At 41.3% G+C, this 19,980-nt stretch overlaps 1 protein-coding gene across 2 annotated transcripts in view; it reads right to left on the bottom strand.

Moving 5' to 3' along the window:
* Window positions 1-19,980, bottom strand: part of Unc5c (unc-5 netrin receptor C) — a 334,931-nt gene that overhangs the window by 18,855 nt on the left and 296,096 nt on the right. For both annotated transcript variants that reach the window (XM_048333767.1, XM_048333768.1), the window contains 2 exons: window positions 10,213-10,381; window positions 8,827-9,060 (listed from right to left, as the gene is read on the bottom strand). In XM_048333767.1, the coding sequence (XP_048189724.1) occupies window positions 8,827-9,060; window positions 10,213-10,381 (403 nt within the window). The remainder of the gene's footprint in view (window positions 1-8,826; window positions 9,061-10,212; window positions 10,382-19,980) is intronic.

Genomic DNA, 19,980 nt, shown 5'->3' with positions numbered 1-19,980 from the left:
AACAAGCAGCTTGCACAATCACCAATTAAACTAAGACATTATCCATGCCAAGCCATTAGCCTGGGCCACTTAAGAGCCACAATAAATCCAAGCTGTTTTAAAGGCCTGTGCATAAAGGGAGTCGTTCTGGCCTGTGCCCAGAAGACTTCCAGGCTTCTAGATGGTCGGATCGGTCCACACTGCGCCTGCCACAGAGACAGCAAGAGGGGGAGTACGCCTGGAGGCAGTGCAACTTCTATACTCTGCCTTTTCTAACTCGGTGGCTGTTGGGGTTGGATGGCATCTGGATCCCCTGTGCCTCTTGTTCTTCTGCCTCCTCCCAGTCCTTCTGAGCTTGGGCAAGTTTCTCTTTGATGGCAGCCTCCTGTGTGACAGAGTGCCTACACACACAGGGGAATGTCAGACTGTAAGTCTTTGCCTGCAAGCACCAGACTGAAGCATGGCACAGAGCTGGGAAACCAAGTGGCTTTGTGCCATGGTCCTGAAGGAACAAGTGGCTTCTCAGCACGTCTGGCAGGCCCAGTGCTCCCAGGGAGCATCAGTTTCCTCCTGGCCTCTGCTTGCCCTTCTTCTTGGCTCACTTTCACTTCCCCTTACCCATTGGAAAGCACAAAAGGAGCCTGGCGAGGCAATCAAGGGAAAGGCCCCCTCTCCTAGAGGTTCAGCATCCTTTATCATGGCCGGAGCAGTCCTGTATGCAGGCCTATGACATCAACACCGTGGGCCTGCGCAGTTGAACCTTTGGGCCCCTGGACATCACACGCTGGCCCATTTGCCTCTGGAGGACGTGCATGTGAACAACCATTGGTGTGCACCAGAACAGGCACGCAGTCAGAGGGCATACATGATGCGTGACAGCTGCGTGGAGCTTCTGACTGGGTCCAGGGGACTGAGATGGCCCAGGATCTGTCCAATGACCTAGAGAGGCACCTGCACAACACAGGCCAGCAAGAGCCCTTCCCTGGGACCCTGTTTAGGGGAATTGCTGTGTCCTTGGACTCAGTCTTGGAGATCATAGAGACAAAGGATCAGATGCTGTGTATTTACATTTTCCTTATCACTTTCTCCTTATCCTCCCCTCCCCTCTTCTGCTTCTCTAGACCTCTCCTTGCCACCGCCCTGCAGGCAAACTCTGCCAACTCACCCCTTCCCATCAGTACCTCCTTCTTCCCCAGAGGCATTTATTTTAGTCTCCTTTGTCTTGAGGGATCATTAGGCCTGTTTTTCTTTCTTCTCTCTATCTCTTTCTATTTTTCCCACCATTCTTTTCTTTTTCCTAATTATCAGCCAGAGACAGGGTGAAATACTGTGCCTAAGAAAATCTTATGCAATCCATTGGAGAGTGGGGTTTTGGAAGGTTCAGTCGATGGCTTTCTTTTACTCTGTGTCCTTTCATTATTTCTAGATGTTACTCATCTCTTTGTTCCCAACAGCAACACAGAAGGCTGGGTTGGAGCATCTATTACTAGGAGGGAGTTCTGGATTAGCAGGAGCTGCTGTGAGAAAGTGACTATGGTCACTGCCCAGGCAGAGCACAATGAGCAGAGCAGCCAGCCTTACACTCCAGCTGCTTTGCTTTGCTTCTGCTTTGCCTGGTGGAGGGGAGGACTCCCTGAGCTCTGTCCACAGTGCTGACTAAACTCTGAGGACTGAGTAGCACTACTGCCACCACCACCTTCCACGACCTTTTGTACAGAGCTCTCCAAGACACAAAGAGCCAACCCAGCACATATTCATCAGGTCCCATATGCTAAACTTCAGAAGACCAACCCTCCATGATTGTGCTGACTAGTGTTTAAAAAGAATCACATCTGCCATCAGGTTTTGTGGAGCTGCTTTATTTCTCTTCAGCCTTTAATGCTATGCTGCTGAAACCTGCCCTGGTCACTTTGGGATGAGAAATTCCTCTCTTTGCTACTGTGGCCATAGCTACGGTCGCTGTCACAGCTGTGTGCCTGCACTCTCCCAAAGAAGAGGCCAAAAAGAGCGTTCCTCCTTCTCGCCTGTTCCCTGCCAGCTTTTGAGCAGACTGCTTTTGGTCCTGTGTGTGCTCTGTCTTCCCTGCCCGCCTCTCCCCGGCCTTCAGGCTTTAGGCTATTGAGCTAGGCAGTGGAGAACATCTGACTGTCAGCCTGGCCTCTTCCACCTGCTCAGGTTAATGTCGCTGGCATCAACCCGGCACAGCTATGGTCCCTTCCTGCCTTCACACCGGGGGCTCCGCTCCCCACCCCTTCACCCCACACCAAGTCTGTCTGCCTGGCTTCATCCCTAATAATAACAAGGCTGGACTCCGGTGACCATGTGCAAACATCCCTGTCAAGTCACTTCATTTCTAGGGCTCTGCCAGCTGTTCCACAGCTGCCGCCGCCACGGATGCTTAGTCCAGGACGCCACTTCCAGCCTGCCAAACAGGAAGCAGATGACGCTTTGGAAGCAAAGGGCCAAGGAGTCCCACTCAAGAAAAGTGACACTGCCACATGGACCCCCTGGGCATATTCCCAAGCAAAAGCAGCTCTCTCATGAATAGGGAATAAGATGATTTAGGTTGCTCTAGCACTTTTGAAGTCATCTTGCATTTCTTTTCACCTTTTCAGAAATTGCCATGGAAGTATCCTATCATTTATTTTTATATTGCTGACATAAGAAATGACCACAAATATGTGCCTTCTCATACAATGACTCTCTTCAACACACATAGTCCGATGCAGGCCCTGTCTACACTGAAAAGGTAAGGAGCACTCCTTCCTCTCTGGGAGCTGGAGAGAGAATTTGCAGCTTTATCTTTTCTACCATCACATTCCTTCACTTACTGTTCCTAGGTTCCATCCTCAAATTCAGCCATGGTACTTCTCTCTCACCCTATGTCTCTATGATCCTCCATTCATGGCTGTAGCTCCCTCTGACTACAGCTGGAGAGTTTCTCTATTTTGCACTCAGATCTGCACAGCATCGCCCCCCCCCACCCTGATACAAGGCAAATTGCACAGGTTCTGAATATTAATGTATAAGGATTTGGGGAGGGAATTGTTCTGCCTACCACAACTTCCCTTTGTCCACTGGAGAAATCTACCATGTCAGGTAATTTTCAAGAGGAAGAATGGGCCAGATCTCAGGAGAAGATGATACAAATGGGATAAATTTTGTGGTACCAAAAAAAAATCATGTGATAAAATAGATGATGAAACTTAAGACTGTCACCAAAACTGAGGCTCATCTTGTGACTAGATTACAATTAAATCTAATGACTTCTACACAAAGGGAAGTCTAATGACACTATACAAAGGGAAAGAGGACAAGAGCAAATACATATGAGAAAATAGAACCAGGTAACTTGAGGGGATGGATGTGGTTTGCATAGATGAGGAGAACAATAGATTGATCAAGACATATTATTCTCATAAACTGACACATTGAAATGAAACCCTTTTGTACAAACGCTTAAAGATAATCTTTAAAAAAACCCCACAATTATCCAAATACTCACCTGGGGATGGTTTACAAGGGATGGTGTAGTTCTTATTTTGTGCAAGCTATTTTAATAAAATGAATTTCCTTGGTTCTTCTGAGGGCCCATGGAGCAGCCAAAACTTCCATGAATCTTTAACCTGTTTTTCTTGTTTTCGTCTGATATGTGCAACCACAGATCTACTTTGATGCGAGAAACTAGGATCATGAAAGTTTCATAGGTCAGGCTAGTTTTGAGGTGATGTCCCTTGCCACAGAGGACAGAGCTGGAGCAGGACACCAGTGGTGAATGAAGATTAAAATCACCTAAGCCCTTTAACGAGCTGCCTATGACTGTCTCCAACATGACCCAAGGAACACAGCACAAAACGGTTGGCTAGGCTTCATTCAACTTACTACTTTTAACCCACGTGTCAGTGTTTCTTTCATTCTTTATACTTTTCTCATTTTTTGTACTATTATCTCTCATATTAATTCTACTATTCTAGAACCCAGATGCGTGCCTATTAGAACGGAATGAATTCATGCCCAGTGACTCCACAGATAGAGCAACTGTTTGGCTCTAATCCCAAATACATTTGTCAGAATCTCAGTGAACATCTTGCACTACTCATAGTGTGCACAACTAACTCTCTTTAGGTTCTAGATGTTAGAGTGTATGTAAGTCTCTTTATTATGAAAGAATAGATTTGTAAGTTGTACCCATTAGATAGTGAAGCAGATGTTATTTATTTCTATATAGATACATGTGCCTTCCTGGGTATCTTTAAGTTTATCCCACTTACAACCTTATTCTCTGTTATTTCTTGTCAATTTATATTAGGATTTAGTCTTTGCAAATAATAAAAGGAAAACACTATTTTTTTCATTTAATCCTCTGAGGAGAAAGGAAAAAGAAACACTCTGATGAACCAAGCACAGTCTTTTCAGTATACTTGACCTCTCTATTTAAGTTGATTCTAAACTATCCTCAACAATCCTTAGCATCTTTATCTCTTTATGCAAACTCAACTTGAGTACCTCTTCCTTAGGTCTTTCAAGCACATAGACAGCAAAAACCCTCCTGGAAATGGTGCAAAAGATTTCTACTCAAAGAGGTAGGTAGCCAGGTGGAAGAATGTCTCTGAGGTTGCTTGAGACAGACTGACAGACATCATGTACATGATAATAAAAAGTGATCATTGTTGGGGTCCATCTTTCCCCTTGATGGAAGGGGCTTGATGCCCCTCCCCCAGCCCTAAGGAAGATCAATGAGCGGATAGTCCCCGCAGATCATATTCTCAATGCCTTCTGCTGTAGACAGTAGACCACCTCTATTAGCTCAAGTACTCCAAAGTTATGTTGTAGGACATAAATATACAGTAGTAAAGGATTGTTTTTCCTCCTGCAATTCCAAAACAATCTCCAGCATAGTTGGCACTTTAAGAAAATCAAACCCTGGGAAATCTAACTCTGGATATCATTTGTCCAAAGTATGGGAGGTGTTAGGAACTGGATTACATTGGACAGTAAGGAATTGGGTTAAAGTACCAGCAACAAGTAGAACTCCTTTCTATCTAAGTCCAGACATAGTGTGAAGAGATTGCATCAGAACTTGGAGGTGTAAAGCATGTGGTTGTAGGAGCTTCTACTGGGAGACAGTATTGGGAGTATGGAGTGAAGCTGAAGAACTTCCAAGGATTTGCCAGGCAGTGCAAAATACTTGGAACAACTGTTGTGCAAGAGCCAATGAGCCAGGACGAGATAAATAAAAGGACTGTAGAGAAGCCAGGGAGACATTGTTTAGTTCTGTTATCTTTAGAGTATAATAGACTCAATTAGAAATGCATGTTTCCTTTCATCAGCTGGAAATAAAAGTCAAGCGTTTGTTCATTTGAGGTCACTATTGGCTATGAATATAAGCAAAGCCTCTTACAGCTAAAGGTGATAGGAGATTTGAAGCTCAAGACAATTGGAGATTTGGGGGATAATTGAATTCCCTATATGTGAGAATAAGCGTAGAAGAGGGTTTACAGACAGAAGAGAGAAAGCTGAAGGTGTGTAACTGAAATGGAAGGTTAGGTAGGAGTGGTCATTAAGGTAAGAGTGCTGTAGTCACAGTTGGAAGTCTTGGCAATGGAGCAGTGACTGATAGAACTCATGTACACCGGGGGATGGAGATAGACAATGCGGGGGTCAGGGGTGATGGGAAGGCTATTAGAATATATTTGGCTGAGGGACTGTGATTTGATAGAACCACTGGGATAAAATAGATGGGAAGAAATAGCATAGGCCCTGTCAGATTGGGGATGTGCTGTGGTCTCAGCTTGAGAAACTGAAATGGAATCTGGGTGCCTTTGGGTATATATCTATAAGCAAGCATGGCTACCTTGGAGGCTGAGAGCAGAGTTTGGCAATTAGACCTTGAAACAAGACTTTCCCTTTTGGCACTGAGGTGAAGACCTGATGACTTATGAAGAATATGGGACAAGGATGGAGAAGGCCTGGGGGAAAGGAAGAGGGAAGGTTAGGAGAGGTGATGAAAAACAGCACACATAGGTGAGAGACTGGGCAATGAACATTAGCAGGCAGGGTGACAACAACACAGAGTTCTGGTATTAAAGGGCCATCTTGTGCTAATCAGCCCCAAAGTTCCATTCAGATGTGGGTGGGATGCCATTGATGTTGAACTAATGGTCTCTTCAGTTTGTTACCCAGATGACTTACCTATTAACAGGATCTTGGTGTTTCTGCATTATTAAAAAGGCCATGAGGTGTAGGAAAGCCTCATTTCTTATTCATGGTTGTTTCAGGCTAAGTGCTGGATCCTCAGACACTGAGAATTCATAAATATCTCTCTGGAAAGCATTGACCACAATAACAACTACTCTTGAATTGTTTTCACCCTGTGCATATCTGTCTTGGTAACTAACTTAATTAAAAATATTTTTATAAAATATCACATTGTTTGATAGATCTCTAGGTGGGTATGTCCGTTGGGAAGACAGATCAAGACTTCCTAAGTGTATGAATATAAAACACGTGTAGTAAAACCTGCCATATACCACAGAAGTCTTAAAGGGTATGCTTTTTGTAATGACTTTTTTTTTTCTTGAAATTCTTCCATATACCTGCCTCAATCTGACCTTATGACTGTTCTACAAGTACAGCTTTCTCTAAGAAGCCTAGACTATTTTCTATCCTGATAATGCTGTATGGGTATCCAGTTTGCAAACAGCATAAAAGATTTAACCAGAGTCACGTGCTTACATTGTTTAGTCTACATCAGAACACCCTACAGACCTGACCACCAAAGTGTATCCAGTGACCAAAGAGGTCTCACCTGAGTTCATGCTGGCCACGCCTACCATAAAGAGTGGATGATGTCACTGGCTCCTCACTTGCCTCCAGGTAAGGAGGTAGTAGGAAGGGGAGTGAGACTGGTCAGCAGGTACAAAGCTATGCCCACATTTATTTTTTTAATCTCTTTTTAAGGGCTGGGGGGCAGTACTAGGGTTGAACTCAGAGCTTCATACTTGATAGGCAGATGCTATACTGCTGAGACATGTCTCGTCTCTGGCCCTTTGTGTGTTAGTTGTTTTTGAGATATGATCTTGCATGCTTGTGCCACCATCTGTCTATATTACCTATCCTATAGTAGCTGGAATGACAGGACTTCCTGACAAACAATCTCAACCTTCCACAAAGCTATCATGATGAAGATGCCTATCACTCTATGCAGCTATGGGTTGAGAAAGGGATCTCACAAACTTTTCTAACCACAAACTTCTCAAGGCCATATGGGCTTTGAACTATCATCCTTCCTTCTCAGCCTCCCAAGTAACCAAATAACCAGGTGTAGGCCACTGACCACTTGACTGTCACAGCCATATTCCTAATTGTTTCTTGTGTATGTTTAGATGGTAAATGTATTCCTCTAATTCAGTGTTTTTTTAAGTGCTCTGTCCTTTAAATTCATCCAAAATCCCAGTGTGATATTAATAGCTGAGACCCCTGGGAGGAGATTGGATTGTGAGGTGGTACTCTGACTGAGAATCAAATAAGTATCCTTAGAAAGAGACCCCAGAAAGCTCTCTGCCATCTCCCTACTATGAAACATAGCAATCAGTGAGAAGAGAGGAGCCTGCATCAGGGTGATATCAGACTTCTAACACATAGAACTATGACAAAGAATCAGATGCTGTCTAAACCATCCTGTCTATAGAACTTCATTATAGGAACCTGAACTAGTTTAAGATAGACACCCCAAAGCCACATTCCTCCAGAGACTGCTGTGTTGCTTGGAGGTACCAATTTGATCTTCTGTCCCTCCCACTGAATTTCATCACCAGGAGCAGCGGAGGCCGCTTCTGTATCTGATTCATCTTACTCCTCTGCCCATAGCCTAACACACACTTTCCTTATTGACATCACACTTTTTACTAACAGCAGACAAATCACGTCTTTCTTCTGTTTGAATTTCTCTAGTTTGTGCTAACTTAGCAGCTTGAATTTGAACTCCTCTCTCTGATCATGAAGGTCCATCCCAACCAAAGAAGATTACTATTCTAGGCTTCCTGAAATATTGTTCCTGCCTAGCAGTATTATTTACTGTTCACCCCTTCCCTCCACCTAGAAATCTTCACATTTCCCTCATTATTGCTGGTAAAATTTTACCTTCCAATGAGCCCAGGCTCAACTATGAGCTCCTGCTCACATTTCCTTAAAATAGCTCATTGTCTGCCCTGCTGAGCTTCTGTAGAACTTTATTTATCACCCTCTGACTTATCTCCTCATCTTTAGCATACTTCTTTTATTCCTCCTTCTAGACTATAACTTCTTCAAAGGCACTTACTATATCCCTTAAAGCTTCAAATGGGCTAAAATGAATGGCAATAATCACGCTAGGAATTAAGCTCATTTATTCTGCCAAGCAGCAGCCTGTTGTCAACCGCTCACCCTCTCCCTCAAAGCCCTCGTAAAAAGAATGGGGAAGCATATAAATGAAGTGGCACACAAGAGGAACATATAGCGTGAACAATTATGCCAATTTCTTTTATAGGAAGAACACAGCTGAGATAAACATGGAAGCAGATTATTTACCATCCACGGATCTCATTGCCAAATTCTCCTACATTTTTCATTAAAAGAAATCAAGGAAGATAAACAAAAAGTACCTCTTGGGAAGAATTTGCATGAGAGAAACAGTTCATTGATCAGCATGGCGTCAAAGCTATGCCTATTTTTATACCTGCACCCTTAGGGGATTAATGCATGTGTTCATGCACCTGGGTTCGTGCATGGCCCAGTATACACAGCTGCAGCAAACCTTGGTTTCCAGGTGGACAGGAAGAAGAGGTGGGCCAGGTAGAAGCCACTTACCTTGAGGGCATCCTGTGTGTCATCCAGACAGTACACTCGGATGCTGTACTCCAGGGAGGAGCAGCAGAGGGGTCCGAAGATGGCTAGCTTCAGTCGCTTGGCAGCCGCCTTGGTGATAGAATGTCCGACCAGTGCGTAGGTGCTGAGGTTCTCTGTGAGGATGTGGCAGGCCTCTGCATCCAATTGAATGTAGCAGGGTGTAGTAAAGTTCTCCTCTCCAACCGCCACCACATCCTAAGAGCCAAGGGGGAAGGGGACAGCTAAGCCATCAAGCGCATACTCATGGATAATAGTGGGTAGAGCAGGATATCATTCTCTATCAGGGATTTTTCTCTCTCCTTCTCTGATTCCGTTCTCTGCTTCAATTTCCATTCCCAGTTCCATCCCCCTTCCTACCATCCCCCACATACTGATAATGCTCTTTGTTTAGATAGCCCTTATTGAGTGGTTTGTTCTGAGTATCTATATTACTGAAATGTCTATGGAAATACCAAAGCCATCTATCAATTACCCTTTCAATAATAGTTAAGCTTGAGCTTATTAGGTGTCAGGGAATTTGGACATTGATGCTTTAAATTTCTTATGTAATTAAAAAGCTAAGTTGGCATTTTGCAAAGGTAAAATTTTATATGCTTTATATTTACATCAAATGTGTTTTATATTTATATACAATTGTATATAAATATGGTCTATAGTTGTACACATTTTATATAAATGCTTTATATTTGTATAAAATTTTACATATATATGAATACATATTTCAGTGTTTATGGATATTGCTTGATAGTCAAGCTGCTGTAACATAGATGCTAACTGAAGATTTGTGGTGTAAAGGACAGGCAGTGTCCTTAAGAACTGATGGTGGCATCATCCCCAGGGAGAAAAGATGCCATAAACTCTTTCTAGTGGACCTCATTTCTGTTTTTCTAGGTTTACCTCACAAGAACTCTATCCGAAGTACTTGTCTACAAGTAAGTATCTAACATTTCTGATTTGGATGCAATATCTCTCTACCTGAATTGAAAAAAAAAGCATGGGTACATTATATACCACATCTATGCTTATCTATGCATACCTATGCCTATATATGTGGTTGTGTGTTTTCCCTATATAGTATCTACAGTCCAAAAGGCACTCGCATACGACTTTAAAGTATTATTTCCCTATGAATTAGCTAATACTTGACCATCCTCTTAGTGGTACCTATTCATTAGAACAAATAATATACTAGAAAGAGATAAAACACTGGGAACTATTCCATTGCTCAGAGATAAGAGGGGGACCTGAACATGTCCCCACATATGGCTTTAGCAAAGCAGGCCTCGCACAGTGGCTCCTGCATATCTGTACAGATTTCCATCTTCATCCCTGCAGAAGCTCCCTCACCTCCCACTGTCCCTGTGCCGTCTGGTTCTTCAGCTCGATCTTCCAGTCCTCAGTGTTGGGATCTGCGCAGTGATGGAGAGTGAGGACCACAGGTCTTGTCAGCAGGGCTCCTGGAGGCCCGCAGCTCACCACGGGGGTCAAAAGTGTCTGAGACTCCTCCATGGTTGGCCTGTTGGGAGAGCACAAGGCTGCATCGGTGACATTTCCATAGTATTTGTATGTAGGATAGACTCACTGGGATCTGAGATCTAAAGCTGTACAGAGAGTTCAAGGCATGTTTCTTCTCTTAGAGCTTAGTTTGGAGAGAGGAGGGTTGAGGTAGAAAAAAAAATAGGAAGCCATGCTTTTTATGCTAAGATTTTGATCTTATAAGACTGAAGGTCTTTATGGTAACAGTGAAATTGCCAGCATGCCTTTGATCTCCTACCCTCAGACACAGGTTTGTCCTTGGTAGTTTCCTCTGAACTCATGTACTAATACTTTCAAGATGGAATAGGAAAGAACAGAGTCTTTATGAAGTTATATAACTAGCTTTTCTGATACTCACCCTTAGCCTCACAGGGTTTTAAACACTTTAGTGTTTTTAGAGCTGAACTTGAAAAATCCTTCAAAAAACATCACTTCAGAATGAGGACACCCTAGAGCTAAACTTAGTCCATATGACTTTTCAGGAATAATTCAGGCTAGTATAGCAGATTGCTTCCTTTAAGTATGACCAGAAAGGACATAGAACTGCATTTCAATAGCGTATTAAAATCAGATCTCTTTACTCATATATTTCTTACTGAAGAGAAAGAACCCCAAAGACTCAAATTATTTCTTACTTTTCCAATGCTTCTTCAATTTTTTTTCACTAAGAAGCCACAAATAAATAGCTTATTTAATCAAATTTATCAGTTGATGTATGAAGATGTTACCCTAAACGTATGGAGTGGGTCACTCTTCAAATACGCAATCTTCCTATCAGCATGGCATGGCTTTTGAAGCCATGAACTTACAGGATTTTAGGAGAGTCCTAAGGGGCCATTGAAAACTACTTCACATTCAGCACAAGATTCTTGGGAAAATATGACCAACATGTGATCAGTGCTTGAAACACATCTTCAATTACAATCTAGTGCTATCAAAATGTTACTCACCCAACTCAAAGGACCAAAATACCCCTAGTAGAATGGGGACAATCTGTCTTGCTCAGATCCTCTCCATATATCCACCATCTGCATTTCACTCATTTTACTTCATGCATTTAGAAACTGTCACGATCTCTCCAAAACCTTCTTTCTTACAGAACACATCTCTTTATTTATACATAGTACCTACCAACTAGACAAACAGTGTCCATATCTTTCCTTGTGTTTGTTCCAACATTTTCATGTGCAGATTGTCAACATTTCAGTGTTCCCATTAAATTAGATATCTCAAAAATGAATCTACTATCCAATGAGATTGTATAAGCAGGGTTGGAGGAGACTATCATTTTCTTGGATTGGAACCTGTAGATATATTCATCCCATCCTAGTTTGTTGTCTTAGGGTATTCTTAATTAAGAAATTCCTTACAAATATTACTTACCAGGCTCCAGTTAGAGAAGACGATGGAGAGAGGATTATTAAAGAAGGCAAAGAAGGCCCTGAGATGTTAAATAACTTGCTAGCTTAAACCTTTCTATTCTTAATGAGAGACTCATAAGTTAATTCTACAGAGTTCTGTTTATAGTGATGAATTTTGAACCTAGGTACAAACCTTTGTATTTGGCTCTTAAATTTTACCTTAATAGATTCAGACTGATTTTTTTTCAAAATCATATTTTTATTACCTTTAAGTAGTTGGGTTACCACTGAGCATGTCAGTCAGAGTAAATTTCTGAAGCTCTCTTTTATCTAAATATGGGTTATCTCGCCTACTCTTTTATCCTTCATATATCCCAGATGTCTGCCACTTAAGTCCTCATTACAACCACTGATAACGTGGCACAGAATATGTCAGTGACCTTCTCAAGGACAATACTCAGTGCCCGTCTCCCTTCTAACATCAGTATTTCTCAGTTATGTAGTTCCACCAAATACAAACCAATTAAAATGTACATTGTCCAGTCAATATTCTTGCATTTTGTTCACGCAGCTATTAAAAGGGTAGTATTAAGTTCCTTTATAATTACAATGGCTACTTGAAATAGGTTTTTCTCTAGTCTTTATAGCTTATATATTATTTATTTTATCAGACAAAGTCAGTTTGTGTCTGCAGCTTACCATCATTTAACACTCAATGCAGGAAATCAGCTATTATTTCCCCTATCGTTAGTGAGAGTCAATTCCCCATGGATTCCTTGTGTGACTTCATGTTCTTGACTATGGTTTCAAAGATGCTGTGCAGTCTTTGCCTTAGGAGGTACAGATAATATCCGCCTCTGGAACAAATGGTAGACATGGCTACTTCTGATTGCAAAAGACTAAGGTTTCCTATGCTCCGAGGTCATTTCCCGGAGTATAGATATTAAGTTTCTAGCTGTCATCTGACCTTCTTTGCATCATCCTTTGGGAATCTCACGTCAGGAAACCAGCATAAAAATGCTATTTCCTTGGTACTACCATTGCTGTCACTTATAAACTGCCTGTGTCTCTCACCCAAGAGTCTCAGGTCTTTCATCAGCTACCACAAAACTGGGGTAGCCAACAGGTTATCTCATAAACAAGGCCAAGCTGTCACAGTTGAGGACTATTATCATCTGTAAAAATCAATACAATTTGGTAATTATTACCCTTAGTAAGACTTGAATATTGTTGGTTATTCACATCAGCCTATGTCTTTGCTTTCTTCGTATCGAGAAACTGACAATAAGCTGCACTCAACTTTTAGTCTTTCAATATCATTTCTGCTCTCTATGAATAACAAGTTTCCTTTATTAGATCTCGTGTTTCCTAAGAACTTGGTAATGCACTTCATTTGAAATCATCAAGTTAGCGACAGAAGCTTGAGACATCATTACTTTTCCCCTTAGCACTTTGCTTTTCATTTTCTCTTAACCCAGCTTGTCTTCCTTCTTTCCAGGCTAAAAGTTACTCTCTGCTAACACTGCTGAAGTTGTGCTTTCAATGTGTCATGGAAGTACACTATCATCCGCCTTTGGCAGTGACATTCTTATTGCTTAATTCTACTTTTCCTACCAGGAGAGGAAAAGAACAACCCCTGCGATGATTGAATTTCCTGAGTACTACTCTTACCTTTCAGAGACAAGTGTACCTTACAAAGTGAGCATGAAACTTTTATGGCAGGAGACTAAAGTGGAATCCACTTCAAGTGGCCCTCACAAGATAGTTGGGGATCAGAAACATCTGTCTCTCAGTATGGTGCTAGCAGCCGGTGCCTGAAGACAGGAAGGAGGAGGCTCCTCTCATCATGGAGCTGGAACAGAAGGGAGAAGAGCACTCCCTGCTGGGTTGGTGAGCTGTCATCTGGGTACTCTCTAACACACCCCCGGCATGCAATATTGATGGACAGTGTACTTGGAAAAGGGAGAGCAATGAAAGCAGAGAAGAAGGAGGAGCAATAGGTGTCAAAAGAATTTATTAACCCAGCGAGGTGCAAGAATGTAATGAATAGGAAAGTAATGAAGTGGAATTGATAACAGGGCATGAAAAACAAAGAAGAAATAATATTGAAAATTTCTTCTATGCTTTCACATAGAAAAGGAAATAGGATCGAAACTGGAAACAATGCAGAGCAAAACTACAGGCAAGGAATGACTGAGGTAAAGATTTAACTGTGCACAGCCGAAGGTCAGCACGTGGAAATCTATTATTTCTTTTCTGTATATAAAGTGAGGACATTAAAAGTACAGAAAACAAAATAGAAAATAAACAAGAATCTCATTTGAGAGTTTGCCAAGAAGGGTAGCACTCCTTCACATCTCATTTGCCATCAAAACTATTCAAGAAAACAGTGTGTCCCTGTGAGCTGTCCATGATATGGAAATATACAGATCAAAAATTATCAACAGAAGCAGCAATTAGGTAGAACTTCAGCAATGGTCAATGAATGGAATTGTAAAGCCAATATGAATCACATCATGGTAAATATTGGATGGGTTTTGAAGACAAAGATCACAAGACAATGTTTATTTCCTGAGAGGCATTTTTTTCTCCTTCTTTGTGGTTGTGATCAGTAGGGAAAAATACACAAAAGTACACAACCTACAAAACATTTATGTAAGCAATAGCATTTACTGCTCATTAGAATATCTGTAAGGTAGAGTATTTATAGTTCTTCCTTTCCCAAACTTGAAGTCTAGAGACCTTAATACTCTTGCCTAAGGATGCTCAGTTACCAGCACAGTTAGATTTCAAACACAAGTCATTAAGTTTGTTTCACACTGTGATATATTTTGGGTTGCTTACAAAACATATTTTCAGATCTGTTTTGCTAGATCAAAGCTCCTTGAAAAGAATCTCTCTCTGTCCACCTCTGTGTGGACATGAGAAGCCTTCTGTGAACCATTCATCTCTTTTTTATTTTTCTTTTTGGTCTCTTGGGATGGCAATCTCACCCTAGGCTCAGCTGCCTTTTAAAGCATGTGTCTCTCCACATAACTGGGAACTTGAAATATTTGCATTTTAGATACCTGACAGAGGATATCCAACTTACTTGCGATCAAAAGCTCAATTGAGCAAAAAATATTATGGAAGCCACTCCAAAGGGTTTGCCATTATTTCTCTTGGGAAGGCAGGGTTTATCCCTGGATGAAGGTAGCATAGCTAAGCATTGTGTGCCAGGGAGAATGGCTGAATCCTTGTGGAATTCTTTTATTGGCCTTAGCACAATCTACTTCCATTGAGGAACAGGACCAGAAGCAGCTGTTGAAATTCCTTGTTATTTTCAAGTATGTTGTCGACTATCTTACCAAAATGTCTTCTTTATAAGGAACCATAGGAGGAATAAATGAGTTCCTTCTGGGCATAATTTGTCTTCATGAATATGTGGATCTGGTAATTTAGCACACATATTCCTTCCCCTAGCCTTACCCTTTCCTTCCCTCCCTCTCTTCCTTGCTTTCCGTAATAAAAAGGAAAGCGAACAGTTTTAGTTTGTAGTCCAAATTGGCCTTGAACTTGTAATCTTCTTGCCTCAGATTCCCTGGGTGCTGGGATTCTTGGTGTATGCCACCATGCCTGAATACATTCCCCTTTTGAAAGCTTTGAAATCGATGATTTATGACCTATTGTTAGCAAATGTGCTTGGGAACATGCCAAGTATTTTATATTCTAATTGCTCACCTGACTATCTTATCTTTCATAATGTATTTTCCCATTATATTATCTTTTTTCATTCACTTTCTTAAAACTTCCCCTTCCACTGGTGACAGTGATCAAGATGTATTGTATACATCCATGGACATGATGTTAATTTGGAACCCCGTTGTGCAACAGTTTGAAGATAATAATAATAACAAAGAGGAAAAGAATTAACCTTCTATTTTAAAGAAGGTGCTTTTATTGACTACTTGGAAGACTGTCTGTTAGTTAGATTTTTGTTAGTCAACACTACTTAGAAAACAGTACAAGAAATGTATCCAATGCCTAACTATGAAACTGTAACCTCTCTGTACATCAGTTTGATAATAAAAATTTGAAAAAAAAACACTACTTAGAGATGGGAAAGAATAAACTTTACATACACCTAGACACTACTGCCTTCCTTTTTACTAAAGAGGAAGGCACTGGAGCTCAGAAATGACAAGTTATTTTGTACCTAAGAAAAGAAATGCCTGTGAGTTTCACTGAGAAATAATGCCAATCTAACTAGTGTCTACAATTTGAAACACTAACATGTTGAATATAAGCAAATCTGATCTCAGGTTTGATTATCTACTTAAGAGAATGCTGGCTTCTACTTCACGCTAACACAGTTTAGTGTTTAGTGGATCTATAAGATAAGGTTACCTCATCAATAACTTATACCTTACCCATACCTTTTTTTCTTTTATGTTACTGGGGTTTCAACTCTAGGCCTGGGTTTGTACTTTTTTTTTCCTTTTTTTTTTTTTTTGTCAGTCCTGGGGCTTGAACTCAGGGCCTGCCCACTGTCCCTGTGATTCTTTTGCTCAAGGCTAGCAGCCTACCACTAAAGCCACAGCACCACTTCCAGCTTTTTCTGTTTATGTGGTGCTGAGGAATGGAACCTAGGCTTCATCATGCTAAGCAAGCACTCTACCACTAAGCCACAATCCCCCCCCCCCCCGGCCTTGTACTTTTAACACATGTTCTAACCACACGAGCTACATCTCCAGACCTTTCTGCTTCAGTTAATTTTCACGTAGGGTCTTGCTCTTATTTATTTTGCCCTGTGAGCACTGCAGCCCTCCTGTTTAAACTTCTTGATTAGCTGAGATGACAGGTACCAACATACCACCATGCCCAACTATTCATTAAATGAGGTGGGGTGTCTCCAACTTTTAACTGGGGTTGACCTTGAATGACAGTCCTCCAAATCTCATATTTAGCCCCTGTATTCCCAGTATGTGGCATGATGGGTATCAGGCACTGCAACTACCTAAAGTATAAGACACAGACCCAGCTGCGGCGTGTTCCCCTCTCTCCTCTCACTAAAGTTGTTGCAGGAGCCCAACCTGGCTCCAAGCCTTCAGGAATAGGTTGTTACCTCCACCACTTCATCTGTGCACTGTCACCAGATCAATTGCTATTTCTTATGTTCTTTCTTCTTTTTTGTCAGTCATAGGGCTTGAAATCAGGGCCTGGGTGCTGTCCCTGAACTTTTTTGCTCAAGGCTGATGCTGTACCACTTTGAGCCACAGCACCACTGCCGGTTTTCTGGTGGTTAACTGGAGATAAGAATCTCATGGACTTTCCTGCTCAGACTAGCTTTGTACCACGATCCTCAGATCTCAGTCTCCTGAGTAACTAGGATTACAGGTGTAAGCCACCGGTGCCTAGCTCAGATCAATCTTTAAAAAAGCAACACTGTGATTCCTTTGTCACTCTGCTTTGCAGAAACTCCTGTGCTTCCTTACAAGTCATACAGAAAAGAGTTCTCGTCCATTTACTTGTATATTTGGACCTTCTAAGCTCATTGTGCTGCCTTTGATAAAATGGGTGAGTACAGAACCCACAAGAAAGGAGTTAAAATTAACTTTGAAATCTTTCGTTCAATTTTTTTTAAGTACTGAAAAAGGAAAAGTCTCAATTGCACTCATTAAAACAATTGTTCCTAGAAGCAAGGCAAAAAAAGGCCCACATTAGTACATGAGTCATAGAAATGATAATCAGATGGAGGGCAAGGGTTTGAAGCCTCTAGGGAGCTCTGGAGAGTAGGAGAGACAAGAATCCTGCTCACAGTTGGGCAGTTCTGCACTCTCTTTGTTGAGAGATGACTTGTCCCATCTCTGGCTCATCAGCTTCTGCACCTGCCAGACTGTGCTTTGCGTACAGCCTATTCAGTCATGATAAAGCCCCGTTTGTGACATTCTCCATGCCACATGTAATTAAGTTCACGTCTCCCTTCAGACAATTCCCATCCGCAGATGACCAGCTGGATGTCATCCAACTGGATGCACACCCAGTTTTGGATGTGATCTAGGGAATTAGCAAAGAAAAAAATCTGAAGAAGGATGTTCAGAATTTCCTATCCATGCTTTGCAGTGATATACAAACATCTCCTGATGACCTCATGTGTCTTCTCCCACAAACGTTCTGGCCTGTATTATGTGAGCACCAAAAAGGGTCTTTAGTGAGCAACAGAAAGTTATCCAAAGACATGATGAAATGAAGGCACAGGCCTGGTGTGTGTTCTGGTCTTAGGCAGTAGAAATGGCACATTATAACTGGCAGAGTTGCCTTGAAGAGTAAATGAAATTAAGAGTATGCTGAGATTAAGTGGCTGAGAAATTTTGTATTACTACTATATTCTAAAGCAAGTTCTTTCTCATTTGTTTTCATCAGACAAACATAATGTAGCAACAGAAAATTGGTGGCGAGAGGAATTCTCATTTTTGTTGTTTTTTTATTTTTATTTTATTAATGTTATTTATTCTTTCACATAGATCTAGATTTCTTTTTTTTTCAAATTTTTATTACCAAACTTTGAGTGTTGGTTCTGTGTTTCACAGTCTCTGGTACACAGTTTTTCTGAGGTGCTGAGTTTTCTCCAGCTTTGTGTTCATAGACACAACTTCTCTGATGGACGTTGGATCCAACAGTCATTGCTAATGTACCTACCTTCAACTGGTTGGTATAGCAAGGAATGAGTTGTGTACTTTCCTTTGTAGTCAAAGACAGGGGAACCTAGAAACTGTCATCTGGCCCTGTCAATATTCTATTGTCTTTCCTCCATTTCAAATGCACAATCAACTTAGCCAGTGTACCAGTCTATGATGGTAGGGGTGGGAGATTTTTCTCCTTTGAGGATCAACCTATCACTATGGTAGATTTAAGCCTTGAACTTTAGCTGAAGATAACAGCAATCACATGAAAAGGGGAGACCACGAGGACCTCACAGCTGCTTAGCCAAAAGCACAATCCAATATTTGCTTCTGCGTCAACGAAATGTCTATGTTGGCAAAGGCCTTGATGGATGAATGCTTAATGTTAACCTCGATTCTGGATGCAAGCAAAGAAATAAAAAAGGTCTTAGAGTTTGCAAATCTTTTTTTTTTGTTACAGCAAAAGAGAATTGTTATGGCTTGTGGATGTTATTTGACATAAGGAATGAAAAATAATGAATATTTGATGTTGGTAAATACAGGACTTTTAGTGATTTTCTGTTGCTCAAATTTAAGGCATGAATAATGCTAAAGGAATTTTTTTAAAAAAAATCTCTAATTTTGGTTATTTGTGCAGGTAAAAGTACAACAACTTGAGGGGGGAAATGTTCTAGGTCAAAATGATTATAAATACCAATATTTGTACCTGAGTACATAACGAAGCTACTGAAGGCACAGACTAAAAATGGATGTTGTTCTGAAGATGAGAGCAGAGGAGAGAAAAGGAGTAATGTAAGGTAATGATAACCCAGTTTTGCACTTGTCACTCAGGCTTTGAATGTAGAGCTCAGGGCTGAGGGGCCAGTGCCTATCCTTCTTCACTATCACAACCATTAAAAAAAAAGGCTTTAGCATTCTTCTAATTCAACATTTAATGTACATACTTTATATGGGAATTAATCAAGCAAAGTCACCTATGACTCATTAGAGATTGAACTGAAAATTTGTCTTCCTCCCTCCCTCCCTCCCTCCCTCCCTCCCTCCCTCCCTCCCTCCCTCCCTCTTCTCTCCCTTTCTTTCCTTTCCCTATTTTTGTGCTAGCCCTGGGGCTTGAACTCAGGACCTGAGTACTATCCTTGAGCTTTTTTACTCAAGACTAGTACTCTACCACTTGAGCGGCACCTCTACATACAGCCTTTTGGTGGCTAATTGAAGACTAGTCTCAGGGACTTTTGTGTTCTACCTGGCTTGGAACCATGATCTTCAGATCTTAGCCTCTTGAATAGAGAGGATTCCAGGTGTGAGCCACTGGCACCTGGTTTATTCTTGTTTTTGCTTAAATAAAACCTCATATTTATGATTAAGGCACACTCAAATAGAGCCATCTAATTCAATTTGTTTTAATCAACCCTAGAGGCACTTTGAATATTCTAAGTGTAGAATTTGTAAATGTAAAACATATGAAGGACTTCTTGCTAGGAAAGAGGAAGAATATGTATATGTCCATGTTGGGGTACGAGAGAGAGCTCAAGGGTGAAGGGGGTCCAACCTTTTTT

Source organism: Perognathus longimembris, chromosome 24 (genome assembly GCF_023159225.1).
Source record: "Perognathus longimembris pacificus isolate PPM17 chromosome 24, ASM2315922v1, whole genome shotgun sequence".
In the NCBI taxonomy this organism is placed as follows: Eukaryota; Metazoa; Chordata; class Mammalia; order Rodentia; family Heteromyidae; genus Perognathus; species Perognathus longimembris.
This window is presented reverse-complemented; position numbering and strand designations above follow the sequence as displayed.